The sequence below is a fragment of the Sebastes umbrosus genome, chromosome 12 (genome assembly GCF_015220745.1).
Source record: "Sebastes umbrosus isolate fSebUmb1 chromosome 12, fSebUmb1.pri, whole genome shotgun sequence".
Lineage (NCBI taxonomy): Eukaryota > Metazoa > Chordata > Actinopteri > Perciformes > Sebastidae > Sebastes > Sebastes umbrosus.
This window is the reverse complement of record NC_051280.1, coordinates 635,951-663,878: the sequence shown is the minus strand read 5'-3', so window position 1 is coordinate 663,878 and position 27,928 is coordinate 635,951. Positions and strand designations below refer to the sequence as shown.

General features: G+C 40.8%; 1 protein-coding gene across 1 annotated transcript in view; it reads left to right on the top strand.

The window, feature by feature from the left end:
* The window catches only part of LOC119499449 (dual specificity protein phosphatase CDC14AB-like), a 33,530-nt gene extending 5,602 nt beyond the window's left edge, over window positions 1–27,928 (top strand). The window contains exons 3-14 of the mRNA XM_037788768.1: window positions 2,962–3,037; window positions 3,268–3,360; window positions 3,464–3,543; window positions 11,465–11,531; window positions 11,889–11,951; window positions 12,800–12,887; window positions 13,089–13,319; window positions 17,729–17,867; window positions 22,259–22,487; window positions 22,679–22,770; window positions 25,145–25,285; window positions 27,362–27,928. Of these exons, the coding sequence (XP_037644696.1) occupies window positions 2,962–3,037; window positions 3,268–3,360; window positions 3,464–3,543; window positions 11,465–11,531; window positions 11,889–11,951; window positions 12,800–12,887; window positions 13,089–13,319; window positions 17,729–17,867; window positions 22,259–22,487; window positions 22,679–22,770; window positions 25,145–25,285; window positions 27,362–27,410 (1,348 nt within the window). The 3' untranslated portion in view covers window positions 27,411–27,928. The remainder of the gene's footprint in view (window positions 1–2,961; window positions 3,038–3,267; window positions 3,361–3,463; window positions 3,544–11,464; window positions 11,532–11,888; window positions 11,952–12,799; window positions 12,888–13,088; window positions 13,320–17,728; window positions 17,868–22,258; window positions 22,488–22,678; window positions 22,771–25,144; window positions 25,286–27,361) is intronic.

The following is a 27,928-nucleotide window of genomic DNA, read 5'->3' as shown; positions in this document are numbered from 1 at the left end:
TTCAAAACTCCCCCAGGCTTGAATCAGGTCAGGTTCAGTACAGAGCTTCATAACATTGACATTCAAATATAAATCAACATGGGCTGTTTTTTTCTTTTTGAATGTCTATTCATTCTGTTTAAACACAATATTTCTGCATAGTTGCAGATAAAGATTAGGTTACACTAATTACTGTTTCCCCTATATTCATTCTGAAGTGGTGCACCCAGTGGTCAACCTTACAGGTCTGAGAAGTGAAGCCGATGAGGAAGAGCCTTAAACCGAATTCTCTCTAAGAGCCAGCAGGGGGCGACTCCTCTGGTTGTATAGAAGTCTGTGAGAAAATGAGCCTACTTCTCACTTGATTTATTACCTCAGTAAACATTGTAAAAATTAGTTTATGGTCTCAATCGCTAGTGTCAAGTCTTCTTCAATACAGCATGATGTTCTTTTAGTAAACTGGAAGTGCAGACCTCCGCCAAGGCAGGTTTCATGTACGTCGCTGCCCCCCTGTGGTGGCCTGTGGTGTTAATGCACAGGCTAAGCAGAGTTATTAAAAAAAATACCTGAAGCCGGACCACGATCCGGATAGCCAACAAAATCTAATGGACTGTTCATTGTGCCACACCCCACCCCTCCAAATTTCATTCAAATCTATTTCGAACTTTTGGAGTTATCGTCCAAACGGACAAACCAACAAACAAACCAACCAACAAACCAACCAACAAACCAACCAACCAACCAACAAACAAACCAACAAACAAACAAACAAACAAACAAACCAACCAACAAACCGACCAACAAAGCAAACCAACAAACAAACCAACAAACAAACAAACCAACAAACAAACAGACCAACAAACCAACCAACAAACAAACCAATAAACAAACAAACCAACCAACAAATAAACTAACAAACAAACAAACCAACAAACAAACCAACCAACAAACCAACGCCGGTGAAAACATAACAACCCGTTCTCACTCCCAACTCGTTAAACTCGTCGGCATCGGAATCTGACGCACGGAGGCACCCATTAGCAACAGTGTGACAAACCATGCGTTCTCCAATGCAGACCCACCCGCGGCGTTATTCGACAGTCAGAGCAAGTGGCGAGGTGTTAATAGCGCGAGAATCCGCTAATGGCGGCTGGAGTGGTGGTGGATGGGTCAAACAAACACGAGACTTTCAACCAGGAGACCTCTGTTTGTGTCCCGTGTGAAACTTAATGTAACGTTGACTTATTTTGTCAAGTCACTCTTTAGTCACGTGACTTGTTTAGTATCGTAAGTCACTATTCAGTGAAATTAAAGTCAACCACAACCATTTCCTAACCCTACTAAGTGGTTGTATTGCTTAAACCTGAGTTCCTGTGAAAACTATTTTGAAAGGACACTATGCATGTAACGAGCGTATATTGACACGCCATTCCTCGTCTGTCCAAAAGTAACACGAGAGGGATACCCTGTACATTAGTCTCTGATGCCGAGGGGGCACTGACTAAACAGCGGTAGGCTATCTGACGAGTTGGGAGTGAGAATATGTTGGCCAAAACGGCGAACTCGAGGCTTCAAAAAGGCAGTCCACAAACTAGTAGGTGATGTCACGGTCACTATGTCCACTAAGTCCACTTCCTATATACAGTCTATTGGCGCATCGCGATCAATAATATCCTTCGTTCTCATGTTTCACTGAATATGGCTTATATGCAGGCTTCATTTAAAGTATACGGTTCTCCACACAGTAGGGGAGACACCTGAAGAGAAGATAACGTTGCCGGTACTGGTTACAAGCAGGCTCCGTAGTGAATAATAGCCTATTATAGTATTTGTAGTATTAGATTCCAGTGGTGGCTGTGTAGGATTGTGTCCGACTCATGTGATCCAAACATTTCCAATAACTCCAGAGTGTTGTAAAGTCCAAAAGTCAAACTTTATTGAAAAAAGATGTAATCATTTCCAAAATTCACAACATGTGAATTTTATCTAATGAAATATTCTACTTCAATCCATATTTGTTGGCATTTAGTCTTTTAAAAAACAATACTTCCACTGCGGTTAAATAACTGTTTGCTGTCCTGCTTGCTGCAGTGCACACAAAGGGAGGCATGCACCTGGAGAAGACACATGTCGGAGATTGTGTCACAAATGTCTGTTACTGCACTGAAAAAAACTTTAGTTGATATAATAAATGTTTTAATCTAGCCTATATTTTCTTTTATTTACTTTTTTTACAGTGGAAATTCAGGTTTTTAATCGAACTTGGGCCCCGAACTGCTGCCGTGGTCCAGGCTCGGGTCGGGGTTGGACAGAAACTATACAGGTTCATGTAGGCCTGTTGTTTTTAGCTGGATCATAGCTCAATAAAACTCAGCCAAATACTGTGCTGCAGGTACAGAAAATACAACCAAATACTGAAACACACTGCAAATAGAAAAAAACAAAACAAACACGCTGCAAATACAGAAAACACATTCAGACAGTTCGATATTTAGTCAAAAATCAACCTGAACAAAGCCTAACACGTAAACTCATCTTCACAACAGTTAACACTCAAATTCCCAGAAATATTACAGAAGTGTACTCAGTGGTAGCGCTGGTTGCTTTTGTTGTCGACCCTTCTCCTGTTCTTGGAGTAACAGTAAAATAGAAAAAACAAAAAAAATAATTTTCCATTTTTTAAAAGAAAAGGAAACAAGGCACAGTCTCGTCTTCCTATGTTAAGCTCATTTTAGGATGTCTGAGGGCAGTAATAGCTTTATTAGAGCTTTAATAATAGAGTTTTATTTTGTGAAGTTTAATTCAGACACACATACCCAGGATGCCATGTCAGATAAGCTTTCCTTTACACATATTAACATTTGTCTACACTATTATTATTTCAATGTGCAGGGCTTTAATACATGAAATAATAAATCGTTTTTATTTGAAGGGCAGATGTGCAGTGAATGACACATTCATTTGTTTCTCTGTGTGTTGCAGTTTCTATGCAGACTTTGGGCCTCACAACCTGGCCATGCTGTACAGATACTGCTGCAAAATCAACAAGAAGCTCAAGGTAACAGAGACAGAACTCTGCACTGTAACATACCTGTAATAGAGATTTAAGGTGGAAGAGAGTTTAGCCACTTTCTTAGGCTGATGTGATGTGATGTGATGTGATGTGATGTGATGTGATGTGATGTGATGTGATGTGATGTGATGTGATGTGATGTGAAGTCATAGTCTACATTGTGTGGACATTAAATAATTTGTGCTGTTGTGTTGTTGTTACTGACTCTGTTTCAGTCCTTCACAATGTCTAAAAAGAAACTGGTCCACTACACCAGCTATGACCAGAAGAAGAGAGCAAATGCTACTCTTCTCATCGGTGCCTATTCTGTAAATATCTCTTTATTTGTCCATTTATCCTTCTACTCATCCTTGTACTGTATCTGTCTGCCCCTCTGTCCATTATTAATAATGCAGTATAACCTCCCTACAGGTCATCTATTTGAAAAGGAGTCCAGAAGAAGCCTACAGGACTCTGATCTTAGGAAACAACACAGGCTACCTACCGTTCAGGTAGGCCTAGACACACACACACACACACACGCACACGCACGCACACACACACACACACACACACACACACACACACACACACCCTAAAAAATGTGATCAATGGTTTACTTAAAAAAATTAAGGCAACAAAGTGACACGTAATATAATTGAGTAGATTTTACTACTACAAATTTGATTAAAAAGTATTGAATAAATTAAGTAAATCCAAATTAATTTCACAAGGAAAACTGATTTATATTTACAGAATATCTGGGTGAAATTGATTTAGATTTACTGAATATTTGGGTAAAATTGATTTATATTAATTACTTATCTTGGTGAAATTGATTTACATTTACTGAATATCTGGGTGAAATTGATTTATATTAATTAATTATCTGGGCAAAATTGATTTATATTTACTGAATATCAGGGTCAAATTGATTTATATTTACTGAATATCAGGGTAAAATTGATTTATATTTACTAATTATTTGGGGGAAATTCATTTATATTTACTAATTATTTGGGTAAAAATGATTTGGATTCACTATATAAAATACATAATATCAACTAACATTTTAACACATTGTTGCTTGAATCCATTCAATAATATTGATTGTCACTTTGTTGCCACAAATTTTCTATGTCTAATCTACTCAATAATATTGATTGTCACTTTGTTGCCACAAATTTCCTATGTCTAATCTACTAAATATCATGCCTTTTTGGTGCCACAGTTTACTTCGGTTGGGCCAACAGATCACAATGCATAAGTACAGCAGGTAAACATTTATTTGAGCCATTAATAAATTATTAAGTTTCTCCAATGTTTTTCAAGTGCAAAGTGCAAACATACAACAATAAAGTAGAGAGGGGCTATAATAAAACAAAGAAAGAAACCATGCATGTGTACAACAGGGATACAATTAATATTTACCTGACAAATGTATACTTGAGACTACTTGACAGACTTGGAGTGATGAAAAGGCTAAATTTACCAAAACTGCACAATGACCTATAACCTCTGCCCATCACTTTATTACAGGCACAGATTCCTTTTTTTGGATGTGATTAAAGGTTTAGTCCTGATAGTTTATTGCATTTAAATTACGTTGTATGTTTTCAGACTGCAATTATTTTTTAAAATTTGAATATGAAATATTTTTTATGACATGCACTAATTGAAATCCTCAGGGCCATTATGTTTTTCAAACAGCTAAAAGTAAGCGATAAAATATCACATGTTAATTGACTTACAGTTTGGGGTAAGGTCAAGTGCTTACATTTGCCTTACATCTTCACTACTGGCTAAAATAGGACTCTGGACAATCACATTATTCATTTGTTAAAATTCCCCAATTAAAACCTATTAAATTTGCATCCCTGGTGTACACAGTAGAATCACAAGGTACAAGAACAGCTACCTGTGGCATTATTAAGTCAAAAACATAATACCACTCCCCTCAAATGAGTATGATTGTTTCTTTCTAAATAACCACCTGCAACACTGAAACTTGTGCATTTTACAAAAATAACTAACCCTTGAAAGTAACAATGTGACAGTTTTCACAATTACTTAACAATTCCCTTCATTCTGCAAGGGTCCATTTTCTTAAGCTAGTAGCTTATTCTTGAGGCTGTTCACTTTTGGGGACAAATTCAAACAATCCAGCTTGAGGCAGAGTTTCTGGAAGACTTCAAGCGTGTACCTGAGCTCCTTTGGATAGGCGAGGTTCACTGCATATGCCAACCCAACGAGCAAGGAGCAAGCCCTTGGAAAGTTACCCAGAGCAGTCAGAACTTTCATGCCCTCGATCACAATACCGATGTCGCCGGGAACCTCTGAAGTATTAGTCTTGATGTTGTAGATTTTCATCCTCTGTACAGCAAGGTCCTGTGACACACTGTCTTCATCAGCATCCTGAAATAGCACAAACATTGTATTTCAGAGTATGCAGCCGATAGAGAAGGTCCTAATTGAACATCTCCCAAATTGCTTCTAACCCTTTGGAGAAGAAAATCTGGGGCTGTCAAAGCTGTTGCACATCAGTGTTTTAGAAAAATCTGAAATAATGTACTTGCAAAAGCATATTTTTATGCCAGGTAAGTTAAAAAAGATCCAATCAGCTCACCAACAAATCAAAACAATTCAGTGACACCAGAGATGATGGTCTGAACTGACTCACAGTTGTAAATATTTATAAATGAAATTTTTGAAATTAAATCAATCCAGTGCTCCATAAATTAATTTCTTCCTTGCACTTGTGTATTGATGAATAGCTTATTCTACATTCAATAACACAGGCTGGTCACCTGTCAACCAGTCCTCTATGGCAGTGTACGCTCACTCCTGAAACTTGAAGTAATCCACAGCAACTGGATCAACTCTGCTCCTTAATTTATTTTAGAAGTTGCCTCAGTCTCTCCGTAAAACTCTCTCAGCTGCTTTGTGAATAGCTCTTAGGAAAAAACTCTTAGCTAGGAACTTTTAGGGCCAAATTTTAAAGAGAAGAAGTCAACTACTGATAACTTGAATTATGTCAGTTGGTAAAATCAGAATGAGATGGTGAGCATTTAGTAACACCTATTTCTACAGTAGTACGTACGAATTCTGTAATGGAAAACAAAGACTTTACACACAGAGAGGACAATGATTACTTACACGACTCAACAAACCTATAAAAACCTTGTCAAAAATTACTGAAGAAATAGAGTTAAGATCGTATTGTGTTATTTGACCTTCCCAAGACATACTGTACAAGGTGAGAAATGAGAGAGAGAGATCAGTTTCTTTATACTTTAACATTCAACTTACATCATACTCTTTTAAGAGTTGATCCGTCGATTCCCCAAGGTACACCATCAAACACTGAATGACAACATCTCTGGTCATGTTGATGCTTGGATTACTTGGGGCCTGGAATGACAAAAATAAACATAGTTCAAGTTCTATTCAAGTAAAAATCATCCACTGACCTCAAACTGGCCAGAAGATGCAATTTTTAACACTAAGTGGCTTATATTACTGTTTAACAAACTCCTATGAAGCATCCTTAATGTGCTGTCCAAGTGACCAGTCTACTGAAACACTTCCCGTTATTACTGAGGTTTCCAGGGAACCAGCGGGGACTCCAGGAGGTCATTGGTCCCATCAAAGAAAGAGTGCATAGCACATAAACTCCCATAAAACTACAACATTTACACCTTTCTTTTTGTATGGATTAAACAAACAACACATTACATTTTAATCAGTGAGCTCTCAATGTGCTGGTAGGCAAATTTTGTTAACTTTGGACCGTCTCCCCTTGTTTCCAGTTTTTTATGATAAGCTATGCTGCTGGTTGTAGCTTCATATTTATAGTACAGACATGTGAGTGATATCAATCTGATATCATCTACCAAATTATCTTCCAGCGGTTTGATCACAAAATTCCTAAAAAATAATATTAACAAACATAATACTCATTGAAGGATACCTTGAGTAGGATAGCCTGCAGCCTCAACCCCATGGTTCCGCCCTTGGAGTAGAAGAGGTTCAGAAGCCTGGGAGTGTATTCATCCAGCTTGGACATGCACTTTGATTCAAGGTGCACAGTTGTGATTCTGTGAAACTCATCCTGGATCTGAAAGACCAGTAATAAAACCAGCTTTAAAGCCTCAAATATTACTATTATACAATTTTATGACATCCGTGTTTGCTGATTGTTTACCTTCTGGGTTAAATCATCTGACTGTACACTGCGGGATTCCTGATGGAAGTACCAACTTCTCAATTCAGTCATCAATCATCACTCGGCGCTTTGCCTACATCTCTGCCAGCCTGACAAGAATGTGAATAGACAAAAGTTCAATAGCATCACAAGCAGAAGTTTAAAGATGAGACAAGACATACAGTGAGTAACGTAATTAAGAGGCTGTAGTGTGCCACCAGAATAGAAAAAAAAATAGAACTAATTAATTTATTAATTAGATTGTTAATGTAATTAAAGTATATTTAAATTTGCCAATTACAAATATTTCCTTATTCTGTATTTAATCAATAACATAATTGTAATATAGTATTTGTTGTTTAGTATGTGTTGATACTGTATATATTACATTAAAATTTAGTTTATAGGGTTTTTGTCTGAAATCTAAAATAAATTCAGAATAAATTATTATTACTATTATTTACAATATTACAAGAAGAACATGTGATTAATTTGAGTAATATAAATTGTAACTAGGGTGTGGAAAAGTATGCACAAACCATGTGTTATCATAGCTTAATTATATGTCTATGAGAAATGAGTGATCAGTATTTTACATTTTCTGCTGCTTTAATTCAAATTCAGGTTGGAACTACGGGGTTTTTTGAACATCACTGATAATCAAAACTGAAGCAAATCTGCTTTCTAACCTGCAAAAGTTGATACAAAAAAAGCTAGTATTAACCAAATTTTGTATTGCAAAACAAACGGTGTACAAAACATTACACAACATGTACTGTATGCGAAACATTGTATCACATCAGATTGTGTATTGAATATAAGTGTGATACATACCTGTTGATAGATTTCAGTCAAAGACTCTTGATGCACCTGGAAAGACATTCATATTAGCTTTAATTCATGTAGCTGGTATGTCAATATACAGTAAAAAGATCACTTTCACCGTCTGTGGCATATTCTACAGATGTCTAGACATTGAAACTGTAGTAATGTTGCTGGTGTGATGTCAATAAAATGTCAAACGGTCATTTTGACTGTCTATCTTTGCTGTGAACGGCAGCACAAGGAAAACAATAGACGAGACCAGTAATCTGTAGAAGAGACTCAGCTCTGCAGCCACGCTGCGCTGCTCAAGCGGTAACTAGTTTACTGACCTCAAACCCGCATTCACTAACGAGGCTTGGTGTAATCTGTCCACATGAGCTGCAAACACTGTTTGAAAGTAACGCTACTCCAACAGAGTCAAAGTAAAGCGGGTCGGTTCTACCATCTGAATCCCGCTGTGGCCTCATAGCACCGTGAAGAGAGACATTAAACTGCGAGGCTCTGTGAATTAGTGATTAACAGCAACCAGAACATTCACTAAACACAATCACGAACTTTAGAGAGAGAGAGAAAGAGGAAATAACGCACTTTCAAAATGTAATGACAAACCCTGATTAAACTACTGATTTTTAGGCTACAAAAGCTGAAAAGTTGGTAACTGCTTTCAACAGTTTACTTGAGAAAACGAAATGTAGTCATGTCAATGTCTCCTATAATTAATCACCTCTGAGAGCAGGAAAGTTTGTTTGTTTAAGTTTAATTGTGCATGTTAATGCACACTTAAACAGGTGTGGGGATTGGCTACTTGCTGGCGTTAGCTAGCTTGTTAGTGTGGGGGATGGGTGGAAGCTCCTATGAACATGTGTAAAAGTAGATTAGCTGGTATATTAAAAGGCATTATATGTGGTATAACGTTATACCTGGGAAAGTCACATGAAATTGTGACATAGAGTCAGTCTCTTTTTAGGTCCATGCCTTTAGTTGAATCAAAGATAACACAGACAGACTATGAATACAGGCCTAGCTAAAGTTAACATTAGATAGTTGATTTTTGACTCACAGTGCAGTAAAGTTGGCATTTTTGGTAACTTGCAGTAACGTAAAACAATGTTAAACTGCTACAGCAACTTGGCTATAAATTGTTCGTTAATAACTAAAAACAGTTAAACAGGTCTTACCTTTGTGAAAACGGTAAAATGTCGGTCCCTCAATGTGTGGCAGACAACGCTGGAGGTCCATGTGGCGCCAAAATGCCGTGGGCGGAAGTGTAGTAAAGTGATTGAAACTAAAGACATCCCAATGAGTAAAATTTATCAATTTTCTGCATCGTTAATGTAACTGATAAAATATAATTAAGTTCTACTCAGTGATTCACAGCTGATTTTACTCAAACAAAACTAAGTAAAATGCAATTAATAAATCATTGTAATTTGTTCAATTCAGCTCAATGTGATTCCAAACTACCCAAAGTCTTTTTTATTATGTAAAAGTTACTATTATTTATTAATTAAATATTAATTAACCCCAATCCCAGTTTTTACAGTGCACACACACACACACACATCTCAATTTCTTAAAATTTGGCCGAAACGTACACTTGCACTAAAAGATGAACTGATTTAATTGTGGTGGTCAAAGGTCAAGGTGACTGTGACCTCGTGTCCATCCCATCCTCGTGACATCTCAGGAACAAATTCATGAATGAATTTCTTCAAATTTGGCACAAAGATCCACTTGGACTCAAGGATGAACTGATTAAATTATTTTGGTGGTCGAAGGTTACTGTGACCTCACAAAACACATTTTTGGCCATAACTCAAGGATTCATATGCTAATTATGACAATTTCACACAAATGTCTGACAGGATAAAATGATGAAGTGATGACATTTTGGACAGACATGGATGTAAACTGACACTGGTTGGCGGATGCATAAAACCGCAAGGCGGTAATTCTAGTTCTCTTTAAATAGAGCCAGGCTAACTTTTTGCCTGTTTCCAGTCTTTATGCTAAGCTAAGATAGTTGGCTGCTGGCAGTCACTTCATATTTTAAGGACCAGTGTGTAGAATTTAGTGGCATCTAGCCGTGAGGTTGCAGATTGCAACCAACTGAATACCCCTCCGCTCAATGCTCCCTCCCCAGCGTATCGGAGAACTACGGTGGCCTTCAGGTAATGTAAAAACATAAAAGTCTCTCTCTAGAGCCAGAGTTTGGTTTGTCTGTTCTGGGCTACTGTAGAAACATGGAGGAGCAACATGGAGGAGCAACATGGAGGACTATGTAGAAATGAAGGACTCATTCTAAGCTCATGAAAACAGTTCTTAGTTTCAGATGTTTATGCTCTAATGAAAACATATTAATACTATATTACATTTCAGCACATAGAGCCCCAAATTCCTACACACTGGGCCTTTAACACACAGATATGAAAGTGGTACCGTGGGCCTTTTCTTTCTTCTTCAAACCCACTTACTCAGTTTTCACCAGTGTTTTCTTATTTGGGATTTGTTCTTAAGAACAGAATCTACGTGCTGATATGTGTTGGGGACATGAGCAGGTCAGGTAATTAGTAAAGATAATTATTAATATCAGCAATGTTAATATTAATAAAATTATCAATATTTAATAATAATAACGGGGTACCAAAATGATCATACCCCCATGACAACGTAGTCGGAGTGCAGCATTGCCCTGTCGAGGATTCTTTCACAACAATGATCTGCTCGCTGTACATCATCCCTTACTTATCATGCCCAGAAATGTATTTTCATACACTCTTTCTATTTCAACATCATTTATCATAATGTTTGACCTGATTATTGATTTGCAGATTACCAAATATTATAAACTTTGGTCTGGTGTTCCGCCCTCTTTAGACTTTCATTTGGGCACTCTTGACTTCATTCAACTTTTCTTTTCCATTTCTGTGTGCACACGGCCCTGCAGTCTCATGGCCTTTTATGGGGGTTGGCAGGACGTTTACCTGCTAATTAGTATCAACTGGCACACGCCTTCATTTTATGAGGACAATAGGATTCACCATTATAAGAACACAAGTACCAACAATTATGCTGCAACACGTCGTGAATCTGATGTAAACCTTTCTTTGGACCTTTCCGAAGAACAAATTTAAGAACAAACTCAGGAATTTATTGGTGAATGAGGCCCAAAGTTCTCATCTCACTCTTAGCAAGAAAGCAAATAAGCACATTTCCCAAAAAGCAAACTTCAAATTATATAGTAAAACTTCTATAATTACATGTATTCATATTGCACTAAAATACAAATGCAAAAAGTATAAATATCATGTCTTTCTTTTCTGTCCATCCACTAATGTCAAGATTTGGCGAGCTCATTTTAACACATGTGTGTGTGTGTGTGTGTGCGTGTGTGTGTCCCACAGGGATGCAGCAGTGGGAGAGTGCTCCTTCAACCTTACTATCCTCGACTGCTTACAAGGAATCCACAAGGTAAACAACAACCTCAACAACAACAGAAGCGCAGCACTTCCTGTACCCTCGTGCACTCAGACTCTCTAACAGAGACGTCAACGCTGAGTCAGCTAAACTTCATCCAGTCGTCATCTGAGGACAATACCTAACCCTCTGTTGTTACATCATATGATGACTGATGGAAGATATTTTGAAAAGAAACCCAACAGCTGCCCTGAAAACAAGTGATCTGTGTTCCCTTTGGAGGTCAGAGTTCAACTGTCCCCCCCCCCCCCCCCCCCCCCCCCCCCCCCTCTCCCCCCCCCCCCCCCCCCCCCCCCCTCTCTCTCTTTCCCTCTCTCTCTCTCTCACTCTCTCTCTCTCTCTCTCCTCCAGGCATTACAGCATGGTTTCTTTGACTTTGAGAGTTTCGATGTGGAGGAATATGAACATTATGAGGTGAGGGTACACAGACAATAATAACTCTCATCAACTCACACAGAGCCAGTTGTGTTACAGTTAAAAGACATGATTAAGGATAATAAATAAATGAAGAACATGACTGAATGACTGAACAACCTTCTTTATTTGTGTTGAGACACTGGTGATGTTACCCCCTGGGGGGGCTAACATCACCTGCTCACTAATGTATTTAGGTCAGGGAAAAGTACTTGGTTTGGCTCGGATCATTACAATAAATACTTCTACCCCAGCACAAATTAAAGTTCTATTCCAGCGATTTAGTACTGTTCTTGGAAACAGATTTCTAAAAATGAATGGACAGAATTGAAGCAACAGAGACCAAAATCCTGATTTTTACAATGCAAGGATAAATCCTAATACAAAGAATGCATTTGCTTCCACAAAACGCAACACAGAAGAATAAAAATACCCAAAAATGAGGTTATAATAATAAGAGTGAAATAAACAAAGTAATATTAAAAAAAAAAAAAAAACATCTTTGAAAAAGACACCTGACATGGATGCAGGCCAGTAGAAAAGAACAAGCAAAAAAAAACTGTAGACATCTCACAATTTTTAGAGCCGTTGTTATGAAACTAATACATTTTGCGCTGTGGACCAACGTAGCTGTTACAGTACACATTTTAACGTGAGACTGGAATGAAGGGAAATCTGTTGGATTTACTATACTGAACACAAAAAGTTTCTGGCAGCGTGCTATAAATGAGTGAAGGGAAAATTTCCAGGGCACATATCCTGTTATGTTGCCTGTAATGTTACACACACTGTAGTTGGAGTACCTCAGTCACACACTGCATCTCCATCTTTCCTCTCTGTGTTTATAGCGAGTCGAGAACGGGGATATAAACTGGATCATTCCAGGGAAAATTCTGGCATTCAGCAGTCCTCACCCTCACAGTAAGATAGAGAATGGTGAGTCAGATTCCACTCCAAACAGGGACCACCCTGCGGACTTTGTAAGGTTCCCAGAGAACTGTGAAAGAGTTGTATATACCGTTGAATTATTGGTTGTTGTATTAGTCTGGTACACAGTATTTGAATGGAAATGTTTCATGTTATTACTTAGAACTGCAATAATTCACAGCTAAGAAAATGCAACAATTGTATTTCCAGGTTATCCTCTCCACGCACCAGAGGCATACTTTGCATACTTTCGCCAAAATGACGTCACAGCTGTAGTCCGTTTAAACAGGAAGTTGTATGACAGCAGGCGGTTTGAGGATGCAGGATTTGAGCACCATGACCTCTTCTTCCTGGATGGGACCACACCCTCTGACCTCATCATCAGGCGCTTCCTGCACGTGTGTGAAAGTACTGAAGGGGCTGTGGCCGTGCACTGTAAAGGTAGGAGTGGATTTCTGTGTGTGTTCTTATGGAGAATTGTTCTGTAAAACTTAAGACACTTTGAATAAACACACAAAACACTGAGATTGAAGTTAAGAAGTTAAGAATATAAATATACACCAGAAGTCAAAGAGGAATATCTCCCCAAAAGAAGATATTATACAGCTCATGTACATTTCTCAAAGACAAATAAGCCCTTTTGCATTGGTTGACTTCCATTGGTTGACATTCTGACCAATCAGCATAGAACATGCGCTGATCAGGCAATAACCCCCTGTGGTCCTATACCACGGAAAAGCCCTCTAGTTACTATTTTTAGAATATCTCCAGAACATGTAGAGACTTACTCTAACTGGCAGCTGCTTTCTAACGGGGGTCAGGATCGTATTCTGTCATCCAGCTTGGAACAACAGTGTTTTTTCAGAGACTTCATAAAAGTAATAAATCCAACAATGAAAGTGTTCTGTAAGATCCATTTATCCGTGTTGAAAGCAGTTGTTGTTGTCGTTAGCCTGGAACCCGAAAATGTCTTAGACCTCACAAGGTTTTAACACTGTTACAACCTGGCTCTCAGGGCCACCACAAATATGGAGACACACCGTGGTATCGTTTAAATCAAGTAATTTATTTAACAACAGAGAGTAAAATATGCAGAACAGAGGATCAAAAAGGTATGGAGTGTGAATATTAGTAGTATCTGTAGTGTAAGGTGTGCATGGAGGGTGTAAATGGTGTGTGCGTGTTGTAAAATGTACTCTGCTCAAAAACATTAAGGGAACTCTTAAATCACACAGCAGATCTTGATGAACGAATTATTCAAGTGTAAAATCTTTACTGATCTTTATTGTTGAAAACAAAATGACGTAACAACAGTCAATGGAAACCAAAATCATCAACCACTGACGGCTGGATTCAAAATCACACCCTTAAAGTAAAGAATGTAAATCAGGCTGATCCAGCTCATCATGGGACTCACGGCCCCCGCCTGTCTGTATACACTCCCACAACATCTGGGCATGCTCCTGATGAGTCACCGGATGGTGTCCTGGGGGGTCTCCTCCCAGACCTGGATCAGGGTACCGTTGGCTATGACATGGAGGTCTGTGATCCTCCAAGGATACAGTATGCCTCCCCAGACCATCACTGACCCACCACCAAACCGGTCATGCTGGATGATGTTACAGGCAGCATAACGTTCACCACGGCGTCTCCAGACTCTTTCACGCTGGTCACATGTGCTCAATGTGAACCTGCTCTCATCTGTGAAGAGAACGGGGCGCCAATGGCAGACCTGCCAATTCTGGTGTTCTCTGGCGAATGCCAATGGAGCTGCACGGTGCTGGGCTGTGAGCACAGGTCCCACTAGAAGATGTCGGGCCCTCATGCCACCCTCATGGAGTCTGTTTCTGATGGTTTGGTCAGAAACATGAACACCACTGCTGGAGGTCATTCTGTAGGGTTCTGCTCTGGCAGTGCTCCTCCTGTTCCTCCTCACACAAAGGAGCAGATACCGGTCCTGCTGCCGGGTCGATGCCCTTCTACATCCCCGTCTGGCCCTCCTCGTGTACCAGCCGGTCTCCTGGTATCTCCTCATGCTCTTGAGACTGTGCTGGGAGACACGGCGAACCTTCTTGCGACCGCACGTATGGATGTGCCATCCTGGAGGAGCTGGACTACCTGTGCACCCTGATTGGGCTGCAGGTACCGCCTCATGCTACAAGTAGTGACGAGGACACTAGCAGAACACAGAACGAGAGAAGAACCAGTCAGGAAGGATGAGGAGAGAGCAGCTGTCTGTGGCCACCACATGCAGAACCATTCCCTGTGTGGGGGTTGTCTTGCTGTTGCCTCTCCAGTCACCTGTTGTCACTTTCATTTGCAGCAAAGCAGCTGAAAGTGATTCACAATCACTTGTGCTTCCTAAATGGACAGATTGGTATTGTGGCTGCATCTGCTACCGCGTCCGGTGCCTGCTTGACACCAACTGCTACCATCATTAATTAACTACGTCTGTACGAGGGACTACCAATGCTAACGAGGGATTACCAACACTTAGTGACAAACTGGCAGCCTGGAGAATACCACTTCTCGGTCACTGCCAAAGACATCAAGAACTCCCAGCAAGCATGCTGATGCTGCGGGAACCAACGCACGGGCATCGATCACAGGGACGTCCCACACCAACACACATGGACGTACTGAGGAGAGATGCTGGACAGTGCTGGCGAGCTAGCCAGATGTATGGTGGACTGAGACAGCTGGAAGCTCCACTTGAAAGCCCGTCTGAGGACGACCCAATGATATCAATTCCGATAGTTGTATTATCACTCTTTCCATCCACCACTATTGGTTTTGTGTTATCAGTCCTACTTGTATTAGCTATTACAGCTGCTAGGTTAATATTGTGGCTGCTTCTCTCTCTCTCTCTCTCTCTCTCTCTCTCTCTCTCTCTATATATATATATATCTATCTATCTATCTATCTCTCTATATCTATCTATCTATCTCTCTATATCGATCTATCTATCTATCTATCTATCCCCCAACCGGTCTCGGCAGATGACCTGCTCTATATATAAAGCGTCTTGAGATAACTTCTGTTGTGATTTGACGCTATACAAAAATAAATTGAATTGAATTGAATTGAAATCCCTGAAGTTTAACTGAAGACGGTGTTATACTGGGATTAGGTGTTCCCTTACTTTCTTTGAGCAGTGTATAAAACAAGCAAAAGATTAACCAAGGAGAACCTAAGGCTGCCACATGGCCGGCGATGGTGTCTGCGGGGAAAGAGAGAGAGAGAGAGAGATAGAGAGAGAGAGAGAGAGAATGAGTCATGAGCCTCGGTATCATAGGCTGGGAACAATGGGCCGTCGCAACATGAAACCTGCATGCTCTCTCAATGCATGGCTGGAATGGCCATCTGGCATACCGGGCGTTTTCCCGGTGGGCCGACGTCCTTTTGGGCTGACGTATGTCTTTTTCTTTTTTCTTTTTTGGCCCATAAAACAGGTAAATCTGCCCATTTCTTTTCCTTAATTTTTCACTGGGCTGGCCCAATTGCTCTGTGCCGGGCGGCCACAGTGAAAGAGAGGGAGAGAGATGAGGGAGGGAGTGTAGAGTTAGCGGTAAGCAGTTCTGGGCTGCCTGGCTCAACATGTCATGAGAGATGAGCAGTGCTCGAAGCGGACCACTACGTAGCGGTACGCAGTATTTTACTCATTTTCCTCCTTGGTGTACCGTGATGATTTTTTCAGGCGTACCGGAGCTTCTCACAAGCTGCCGGCTCTCCTCTGCCCTCTCCATATCAGGTTCACTGGGAGATTCATAATGGCGCAGAGCCAGCGGGTTTGCCGTAGTGAACAGGAGCACCGCGCTATTAATCTCTGCACGAGTTGAAGCCTGGCTGTTCACATCAGAAGAGCATTTATCTGTTTCTTCTGATCCCCTTCTGTTTACTATCCATCTCTCTCTGTGTGTCTGTCTGTCTGCTTATGTGTGTATGCCAGGGGCGGGGCCAAAGTGGGGGACGGGGCTGGCACTGGCCCCCCCATCAGAGTCTGAATGTGATAGGTCCGATAAGACTGTCAAATTTACTTTTTACTTGTTTTAGCCTGTTTCTGGCACTGTAGAAAAAAAGAGACAGCAGGGGCAAAAAAAATAATTATAACTGATGATTATTAGTTTATGCTAGATATTCACATGCAAAGTTTATGCCAGAGGGACGAATTATTCAGTCTTCTTTCATGAGATTTAAAGGTAAAATTAGAAGTTTAACATTAAAGTGCTGTTGCAGTGTACTTATTATTTTGTTATTTTCATTGTTTTAAAGTCACCAGAATTCAGGAAACAAAGTCTCTGAAACTCACACTTTTCGTGGGGAGGACTCCCAGACCCCTCGCTTTGGTTTTGAAATCCTCACTAATCTTTAGGTCTCAAGGTTGGCAAGTATGAGAGAGCCTTCAACAAAACGTGGTACACACAGCACAAATGGCCGGTGATAGGGCCAGTCTGGGCCAAAATGCCAGGGCCGATTTTTTGTCCCAGTCCAGCCCTGTCTCCATGTAATGTGTGATGTCCACACACATGTGTCCAGGGCGAGAGGGCCTCACAGCACATCTGGTTTCCATTAGCTGAGGTGCAGCAATGTTGAAACAGCAAGTACAGAGGGTACCAAAGGAATACATTGATAACTTTAAAGACTACCTCTACAGTACTGATGTTTTGGTCACAGTCAAAGACATTGCATCTGGCAGAAAATAATACAATAAATATATATATGGTATATATATATATCGTATATATACTGTATATATAGAGTGTGTTGCAATTCCAGATGTTACATTTTTTCATTTGTTTCAAGCTTGTATCTCGTAACCTTCTCTTCTTAAACATTTCATCTACTCCCAGCTGGCCTGGGCCGTACAGGCACATTGATTGGCTGCTACCTGATGAAGCACTTCCGGTTCACTGCAGCTGAGGCTATTGCATGGATCAGAATTTGCCGGCCGGGATCCATCATCGGTTCTCAGCAGAACTTCTTAGAGGGGTGAGTTTCAGGCTCAGTTGTGGCTCCACAGTGTAAAAGACTATGGTGAGACGGCTTTTCATTTTAGAGAATTCTGTACTAGTTCTTTTGGTCCAGAGTGTAATGCATCGATAGCTGTTGGATGGATCGTTATAGAATTTTGTATGATCATATAGAGTCCGTAGAGGATGAATCCTTATGATATGACATAACTTTTTTACAGCAGCACCAAGAGGTCTAAATTTCCACTTTATGATAGTATACATCAAAATGAATTGCTGTCAGTCTCAGCTATAGTTTGAGATTAAAAGATAGGGCTGGTGAATTTTTATACTGTATGATTTCTGCTGTCAATACATCCCACAAAATGACCCAAACCAACAAGTCTAAGCCTGATATGTCTTATTCCTCTGTGCCATAGAGCTCCAGTGTTGTCCAAAAAACTACCACATGGTGTCACTGGGTGACACGTTCCTTCATCACCATGAACACACACACTGTAGTTTATTTTGCCTCAATCCCACATTCACCGTCCTGGTGCCATAAATTCTCACAGATTGTGGATTAATCCCCCACTAAAAATAGACCGTAACAAATGCACTATTTCGTCCTGTTTTCGTCCTATTTCGTCCTGGCCGTTTTAGAAAATTACTGTGACTTTTTAAAGGACCAACGTGTAATATATTTACTGTAATAAATCATAAAATTACCATGATATGTCATCAGAGATTAAGGAAACATGCTGAATTGAAATACTGGCTTCTCCAACAACAATGCTACAGCCAGTATGTTCTCCTTTGACATTTCCATTCCATACACACTGTTGGCACATATGAAAGAAATTGTGCAGCCATGGAAACAAGCAAAACAAACCACAGAGATACAGTAATGTTAACGTTAGATCCTACCGACCTGAAAAGCCTCAGCACATCTGTCTGTGGTCCGTGTGCAGCTGAAGTGATTCCAGCTACCGCCGGTGGCCGGTGGCCAGTGGCTAACGGCTTGATACTAACGACGTGATGCTAACACATGTTAACTGTGATCAGTCACACCGGAGCAGCAGACGGGCCACGGCTCTAATGTTTTCAATGTGGACTGCAGCACCCATTTGAAATGCTAGCTGTCAGTGCTACATGTTGCTCCTTTAAGAGAGAGACTCATTGTTAGCTTTAGTCTTTTCATGGGATTTGTTGACAATGACAAACATATATAATAAAACCAGTCTATCCTTTAACTGCCATATGTTGATAATGAGCATGCCAACATTATTAGTTTTTATTGAAATATCTAAACTATTAAATGGATTGCTGAAACACATTCATGGTCCACAAAGGATGACTTGTAGTAATGTTGATATCCTGACTCATCTAGAACCATCATCAGGTCCAAATATGAATCTGTCCAATACTTTTTGGATTTATTATGACTAAATACCTCATGTCGTTCCCATCAGCCTCAGCTGTACGTTTGGCTATAGCGCCAATCAGCGTGCTAACATGCCAAACTTTCTTATAAAAGTTTAATTCATTTCTTTATTGAAGTAGAAAATGCAACAATATGGTACGTGATACATCATCAGTAATAAGCTCTTTAGAAAACGGAGCACAGTGTAAACAGAATTATAACCTATAAAAGACAAAAAAACAAGAACAGTTTTTTGCTGCTTTTTTCCCCATATACTTCAGTGATTTGCAGCGTAGTGCTGGTTCTCATAGAAAACGCCAATAAAGTTGTGTCTTGATATGTTTTTTGATTTAAAAAAAAAAGAAAAAAAAATTAAAATATTCAACAGAAATTCAGTTTTCTTATCCTCCACTATGATTCCATATGTAATATCCTTTCTGGTAAAATGGGAGGCCAACATGCTTAACTAACATGATAAACACTGCACTGTACATTGTCATACATTGCTAGCATTGTCAGCGTGAGCATGTTATTAGCATGCTGACATTAGCCTTCATTACATAGCTTCTCAGTGCTGAAGCACAGCCTCACAGAGCTGTTAGCATAGCTGTTAGCATAGCTGTAGACTTGTGGTCCTGTTCACTGTTAAATCTTATTTAGCTAATAATTAAACGTTGGCACGATCAGCTCAGGCTTCAGCCAACAACTTTGTTTTTTCGGTCAGAAAATATTACATTTTTATTTTGTTTCATTTTTGATATAATGATTTTGTTTTATTTAACCACTTTCATAACTGTACGGTACTGTATGAGAAAATTGTATGAACTTGTTCCCTCAAGTTAGTAACTCGAGGGCACGAGTTACTTCATAGAGCACTTCCTCCAGTCACTCCTGACGGTCAAGTCATTGACTTCGGTAAAGTATTGACAGATTCCAACTTCCTGGATTAATAACTCATAACAGAAATAGTTCAAACACCAACCAGGGCTCTTTCTAACCGCAGTGAGGTAGACAACGAGCTACAAACTCATTTATACCACAACGAGCCTTTAGTCCTCCGAGCTGGACACATTACATCGGTCTCTATGTGCAGCCGGCTGTGAGACGAGTGGTCAGGGACCGTCTACAAAGTGCAACGCCGAAAAGAGATGCTATAAAAAATATTCAATAACTTCACTGTTATACAGTGTAGTACCACCAAAATTACTTCACACATCAATGGTCTCCTCATAGTTGTACTACAACACTTAGTTTGGAAAAATATGCTTTGCATAATTTTGGTGAATTTTTAATGGGAAAAATATTCAATAACTTCACTTTTATAAAGTGTAGTGCCACCAAATGTCTTAATTAGTTTAATAAGTATAATCAGGAAAAGACCATAGATGTGTTACGTGATTTTGATGGTACCAAACTGCATTATATTGAAGTTATTGAATATTTTTCTATTAAAATTTCAAAAGAATTATGCAAAATCATATTTTTCCAAACTAAATGTTGTAGTACAACCAGGCCCCCCGTCAGGCGGGGGCAAAGGGTACAGCTGTTCCCGGGCCCAAGGCCAGGGGGGGCCAATGCAAAGGTCTATGGTTGACCCTTAAATGGGATCAAAAACAACACTTTACTTACTGACCTATATCACTGACAGTAAAAGTTAAATATATTATGATAAATAAATATATTGGTATCATTAAAACACCCTTCATCTTTATCATCTCATACCCCCACCACCCCGCTGTTATTGTGAAAATGGTTCGGTCGAAACTGGACCCGGAAAGCTGTGAGGGGTGCGCACCGCACGGAGGAAATGCGCCAGGAGAGGTCCGACGGGGATCCTTCCACACCGGGCGAGCGGTCGTCATTCACCCGCCGAGTTGAATCTTCCGGACAGACTGAGCGGCCGACCGACCGACTGACCCCACCCGTGGAGAAATATAAAACTATTGTCGGTTCATTATGAAACTGTGGCGGGCATAATTAACGGGAAACATTGGATTCACTAGCTACATGTTTACAATCAGACAGGCAAACTCATTAAAATATATGATAATTAAGATCAGTGTATATGATGGAATAGTAGCATTAGAATGTAGCAGAGGTCACCAAAATTGGGCTATTATAAAAAAAAATCTTCGGGGGCGGCATGCCCCCGGCCCCCCTAGCTGGCTACTGTTTCCCCCTGGCTTTCTACTCCATATCCTTGTGGAAAGTCCTGATCGGGGGCTCAACAAAATAAAAGCCAGAGTACAGAGAGATCAAGAAAATGAAAAGGTCCGAGAGGCAATTAAAAAACTTTTGGAGAAGCAGCAGGTATGACAGGCGAAGCTAAATGTACAAAGATGAGGAGCTAGGCAGACTGGCAAATAAAACCCACTAGGGGGCTCATTTTTGAAGTTGGAGTGAAGATAATGGTATCATATGACACTGGGCGACTTGGATTCGGGGTAGATGAGGGGCCCAATTTCGAAAATCTGTCCCCCTGCCCATAATTCCTAATGGCTGGCCTGAGTACAACCATTCTAACAACGCTTCGGTTATGAGTTATTGATCCAGGAAGTTTGAATCAGTCAATATCTTTCTAACCTTACCAAAGTCAATGACTTGACTGTCAGGAATGACTGGAGGAAGTGCTCTATGAAGTAACTTGTTCCCTCGAGTTACTAACTTGTGGGAATGAGTTAATAAAATGTTCTCCCAGAGGTCTAGGGGGGCTCCATAGTATGGTCAATTTGTTGTATTGCGAATAAATGACTGGAAGAAATAACAAACTAACAAATGAGGCAAGTGTGTAGTAAGATATTTGCTTCCTTCCATAAGAATCTCCTTTACTCAGTGATTTGTCTTGGTGCAACATGAAACCTGATGTAGGAGACTGTTCTGCATTTGATATTTGTCATCAATTATTGTGCTCAGAAATGACTTTCGACCAGCATTCATACCGGACTCAAAAACTTGACAGACCAATGTACAGAGTTGTCTGTTCCTTGTGTGTGTGTGTGTGTGTGTAGGAGACAGCACAGTTTGTGGGTCCAGGGTGACGTCCATCGCTCCAAACAGAAGCTCCTTCAGCAGAGACTGAGTCGACGGCAGCAGCTACAGCAACAGCGTCAACAGCAGCAGCAGCTTCACAGCCCTGACTCTGAGGGAGGGAAACAGGAAGCCATGTCCCGCCTACTCTCCCGCGTGGATGACCTGTCAATCAACACCACCCTTTACAAATCACACAGCTTGGATGAGGTCAGCCATGTTTATTATAGCTCCTTTGAAAATGAGGATTGCTGTATTTAAAACTAGAAACAGTGTGGTTTATATTTACAATGTGATTCATTTTGATGATACTTTTTTTTTTTCCAATTTGAAACATGCTTTCTGTTCATACTGATGATAGCCTACTCCCTCTCACTCTTTCCGTGTGTACATGTGTGTAGAAGGATGGCCAGGAAGGCAGTCTAACTCAGGGAGACAAACTGAGAGCGCTGAAAGGAAGACGACCACCTAGATCAGCCTCCTCCTCCTCAAGGTACAACCTGATGATAACATGGCTTTGGTTAACATAGGGTTAAGGTTAGGGATGGGGTTATGTAGTCGTTATGGTTAAAGGAAGTTTGCCATTTTGAGAAATACACTTGTTCACTTTCTTTCCAAGAGTTAGATGAGAAGATCAGTACTGATATAAAATATAATATCTTCTCATCTAACTCTCAGAAATACTCCAGTGATTGCAATGCAATGTCCTCCGAAGTGACAAAATCAAGTCAGTGTGTGTCTCTTTACTCATAAGGGTAAAGTTCATCTTAGAGGGATTGTTCGGGTGTTTTAAAGTGGGGTTGTATGAGGTACATATCCATAGTAGATGTAGTACCTAGGGTAGATGACGGCCGGCGTGCCCCCAGCATCGAGACACAGACAGGAGTACTGGAGCAAAGCAGGACAGTGCTGTGGACGGGGACGGCAGAAAAACGTAGTGCAGCTACCTAAAAGAAAGTCCCACCTTAAAAAATTGATATCCGTTCAAGTGTACGCTATATTTAGAATATTTTTCCTCTTTGTCTTGCCGTCAGACAGCCCTTTCCTCCTCCTTTCTGACAGGAACTGAACTGAAAGTGAAACTTATGCTCTCTCCAAAGCCAGCAGGCTCAGATGAATGATAATTATCAAACATACATATGATCTAATCAGTTGATTGGGCCTCATTCAGTTCAAGTTCAAGTCATTAAATTTTTTTCTTATATTTGTTCTTCAGAAAGGTACAAAGAAAAGTCGACGTCAGACTCATGACGTCTTCTTAAACTGCAGAATTGTTGGTACCTGTGTTCTTATAATGGTAAATCCTATTGTCCTCATAAAATGAAGGCGTGTGCCAGTTGATCCTAATTAGCAAGTCCTGATCAGTCAACAGCATATGAATCTCATCATTATAAGACAATACGTCAACAATATGTCAAGACAAAGCTAGGACACTGAGCCAAGTAGGCCTGTGTACACAGTGGCAACACAAGTCTTTTCAATTAAAAAACTCCCGAACATCACAAGCTAAGGGCCGGTATAAATTTGGGGTGGGGGTTTGGGAGCCCTCCACCAAGAAAATTTGAATGTTTTTGACCTAAAACTATGCAATTTGACATCATTTTGGACCATTATAATTACTATAGATAATGCCCAAAAAGCTTAAAAACTAAATTTGCTATAGTTAAATAATAATGTTATTATGTACACATATCACAGCCTTTGAATATTGAATTCTTCTGGCAATGTTTGCAATGTAAAATCATATTCTGTAAATCAAATGAGCAGATTCAGAAAACTTTTAAATAATGTTTCATTAATTCTATTTATTCTAGCCGATAGCATGGACCCTGGGTTCCCAGCTCCAGACCCCCAGACCCCCAGACCTCCAGACCCCCAGACCTCCAGACCCCCAGTCCCCCAGTCCCCCAGACCCCCAGACCTCCAGACCCCCAGACCTCCAGACCCCCAGACCTCCAGACCTCCAGGCCCCCAGACCTCCAGACCCCCAGGCCTCCAGACCCCCAGACCTCCAGACCCCCAGACTCCCAGACCTCCAGACCCCCAGACCCCCAGACCTCCAGACCCCCAGACCCCCAGACCTCCAGACCCCCAGACCTCCAGACTCCCAGGCCCCCAGACCCCCAGACCTCCAGACCCCCAGGCCCCCAGACCCCCTACCTGCTCCAGTTCCCTCTGCTCCAGCACACCTGAACCAGCTGATGCTCAGCCCTGATCTGACAGAAAGGGCTGCTGAGTGGCATCTGGTGTGTTGAGAACATAATGTGATGAGTATGTTCTGAACTACTATTGTTGTTATTGATTTATTTTCTGCTCGGGGCCGATAAACTGATGACGATGACAGTGGTGCATACGGCAGATGTATTACCGCATGTTATTGATTCACAGTGTATAGAAAATTAATATTTAGCCTGTTAACACAGCGACAGTCTTATTGTTCTTATTCGCTAACAGCCTTTTTTACTTAGCACTCAGTTAGTGCGATGAGCATGGTTTTAGCAGTACTCATTATCGTGCATTAGTAAACAACCAGATCCACCATGACATTCTAACAGAAAGACTGCTCCATGATTTGCTCTCATCGTCGATATTAGGTACTGATTTAGCAGGAAGTGAACACATCGATACATTACAGCACCCTCGTTCTCAACCCCCTCCCCATGCCGTGCCGTGCCGTGGCGTGGCGTGCGTCGAGCCGTTAACATAGAACTCGTCCAGCTGTGTTCTTACCTAAGAACAAATCACAAATAAGAAAAAAATGGTGAATGTCAGAATCTTCAAAAATGCGTAAGTGGGTTTTAAGAAGTAATTTCTTCTTAAGAACGGATGGTTAATGAGGCCCAATGTCCTTTGTGTTTCTTATTCAGGTTAAACCTGTCCAAGGCCTCTGACTGCTCCATTCTCCCACCCCCTAAGTCCCCTAAAGTCCCAAACTCCTTCTCTTCCTCTTTCTCCTCTTCTAAGAAGCTGGTAAGAAGCTCGTCCTCCTTCGCCACGCAGATCAAGAGGTGAGTGTCCATATTCTTGTTCCATGTAAAATGCACTTTTGAAATGCAATGGATCAAAACTATACTGCAATAACAGGTCAATAAGCTGAAACAAGTAACTGACTGTGTGACTGTGCCAACTCCATTGTGCAGACATACAGTAAGTATGATTACCTCCGCCAAGGCTGAAAGCCTAGGAAGGAAGTTATGTTTTCACCGGGGTTGGGTTGTTGGTTTGTCTGTTATCAGGATTACTCCAAAAGTCCGTGATGGATTTGAATGAAATGTTTTGGAGGGGTGGGTGGTGGCACAATGAACAATCCATTCGATTTTGGTGACAATCCGGATCACGATCCAGCTTCGGGATTTTTTTTTAATAACTCCTCTCAGCCTGTGCATTTACACCACAGGCTTTAAGACATGTGCAGTGTAACTGATGACGCGTTCATGACGCGTCACACCGCCTCTTTCCTTCAGAGAGAGATAGAGAGATTTGGCGTTCTTTCACATTAAACTCAGTGAAATCACAGTTGAGTTGGACCAGAGCACACAAAGTAAGAGTAAACGACAACGGTTTAGGTGAGTTTCATTTTGTTTCTGTCCAGTTTGAATGAAGTGTTTTACGATGCTCCAGCACGTACAGCTGATCTCAACATAAACACGAATACACGTTGATGATTGCGCAAGCTGAACGGAGAGGGTGGGCTATCGTACTCGGGCAGCTTGGCGGAGGTCTGCGCTCTCCGAGTGCCATTCTGGTTTCTTATGTCATCCTCCAGATTAAATAAACTGGGGAAAAAAAGTTTGGAAACTTGTTTATTTACATGGTTGGAAAGCCTGTTTATTTACCTTCACAATGATGTCCAACTTGTACGGATCATGCATTTGTGGGATGAGCAGCACAGCTGATTATGTGGGTAGCGCCCAAGAAAAATTTGCCAAAATGCTCCGTCAATGGTAAACAGTGTATTCTCCTGTTGGTACTGACTCTTGTTTTGAGTTGTTTGGTGGATTGGATGATTGAACTCTCTATCAGTAACAAGGAACAAACAAGACATATTGGCTATTTTACACTTAATTCATTTAATACAATATGTCAGGAGCCTCAGTAGTGGTGGAAGATCCATACGCAGCCACAACAGCCTGGCACCTCCTCCTCATGCTGGTCACCAACCTGGTCACACGTTGCTGTGGGATGGCGTTCCATTCCTCAACCAGGATTAGTTGCAGGTCAGCCAGCGTGGTTGTGTTGGTCTCTCTAACACGTACAGCACGCCCAAGCTGATCCCACAAGTGTTGAATTGGGTTGAGGTGTGGACTCTTGGCAGGCCGTTCCATTCTCTCTACTCCCACATTGTGGAGGTAGTCTGTGATAACCCTGGCTCTGTGGGGGCGAGCGTTGTTTCTTGGAGGATGAAGTTAGGTCCCAGATTGTGGAGATATGGGATCACCACTGGCTGCAGAATCTCATCCCGATATCTCACTGCATTGAGATGGCCTTCAATGATGACAAGCCTTGTTTTGCCAGTGAGGGAGATGCTGCCCCCCCCACCCTCCCCTCCCCCACACCATGACACAATCGGTGCAACAATCAGCACAGCGTTCTTCACGTCGTCTCCATACTTTGACCCTGCCATCCAACATTCGCAGACAGAACCTGGACTCATCACTGAACATGACATTCCCCCACATGTTCAGGTTCCATTGTCTGTGTTGTCGACACCAGCGCAAACGGGCCTGACGGTGAAGGGCAGTCATTGCAGGCTTCCTGGTAGCCTTATGAGAATACACTGTTTACCATTGGCACAGCATTTTGGAACATTTTTCTTGGGCGCTACCCACATAATCAGCTGTGCTGCTCATCCCACAAATGCATGATCCTTACAAGTTGGACATCATTGTGAAGGTAAATAAACAGGCTTTCCAACCATTTAAAATACAATGCCAATTAGCATTGTAACAACAGAGAAATAATCCACCAAACACAAGTTTCCAAACTTTTTTCCCCCTTTTTATATAAAGGACAGAACCTCAATGGCAAGAGTCAATAAAATGAAAGAAGTCTAAATCCTATTCCTCTCTGTCTCTCTTCCTCAGTCCCTTCAGCCTCAGTCTGTTCAGCACCAGGCCTGCTGCCATTCACTGACTTCACAGTCATGTTGGCTGATGAGGTCAAAAACCGGAACACCAACATGCTGCGGTTATCTATGCCTCAAACATTTTATCAACCTTGACAAATGGTTTAGTTATTTGTCTAACAAAGTATTTGTAGGGTTTCACATAACCAATAGTTTTGTAGACTCAATTCAAAGTAAGGAAACACTTATATTTCTTTAACATTGACACCAAAATGAATCTCTATGTCTCCGGTAGATAATGAACAAATGATATGTTGGAACGTAAAACACACAAAATTGTGGAAAATATTGTAATTTCACATACAGGTAATTAACAATGATGAACTAAGTTTAATTAATAAAGTGGTTATTGACAAATCTACGTACAGTACTAGTACGCTGAAACACATCCGTACGGAAGTACTGAGATCCTTTACTTAAAGGAACAGTGTGCAACATTTCGTGGGATCTATTAGCAGAAATTAAATATAATATTCATTGGTGTATAATCAGCTTAAAACTAAGAATGAGTCCTTCATATCTCCAT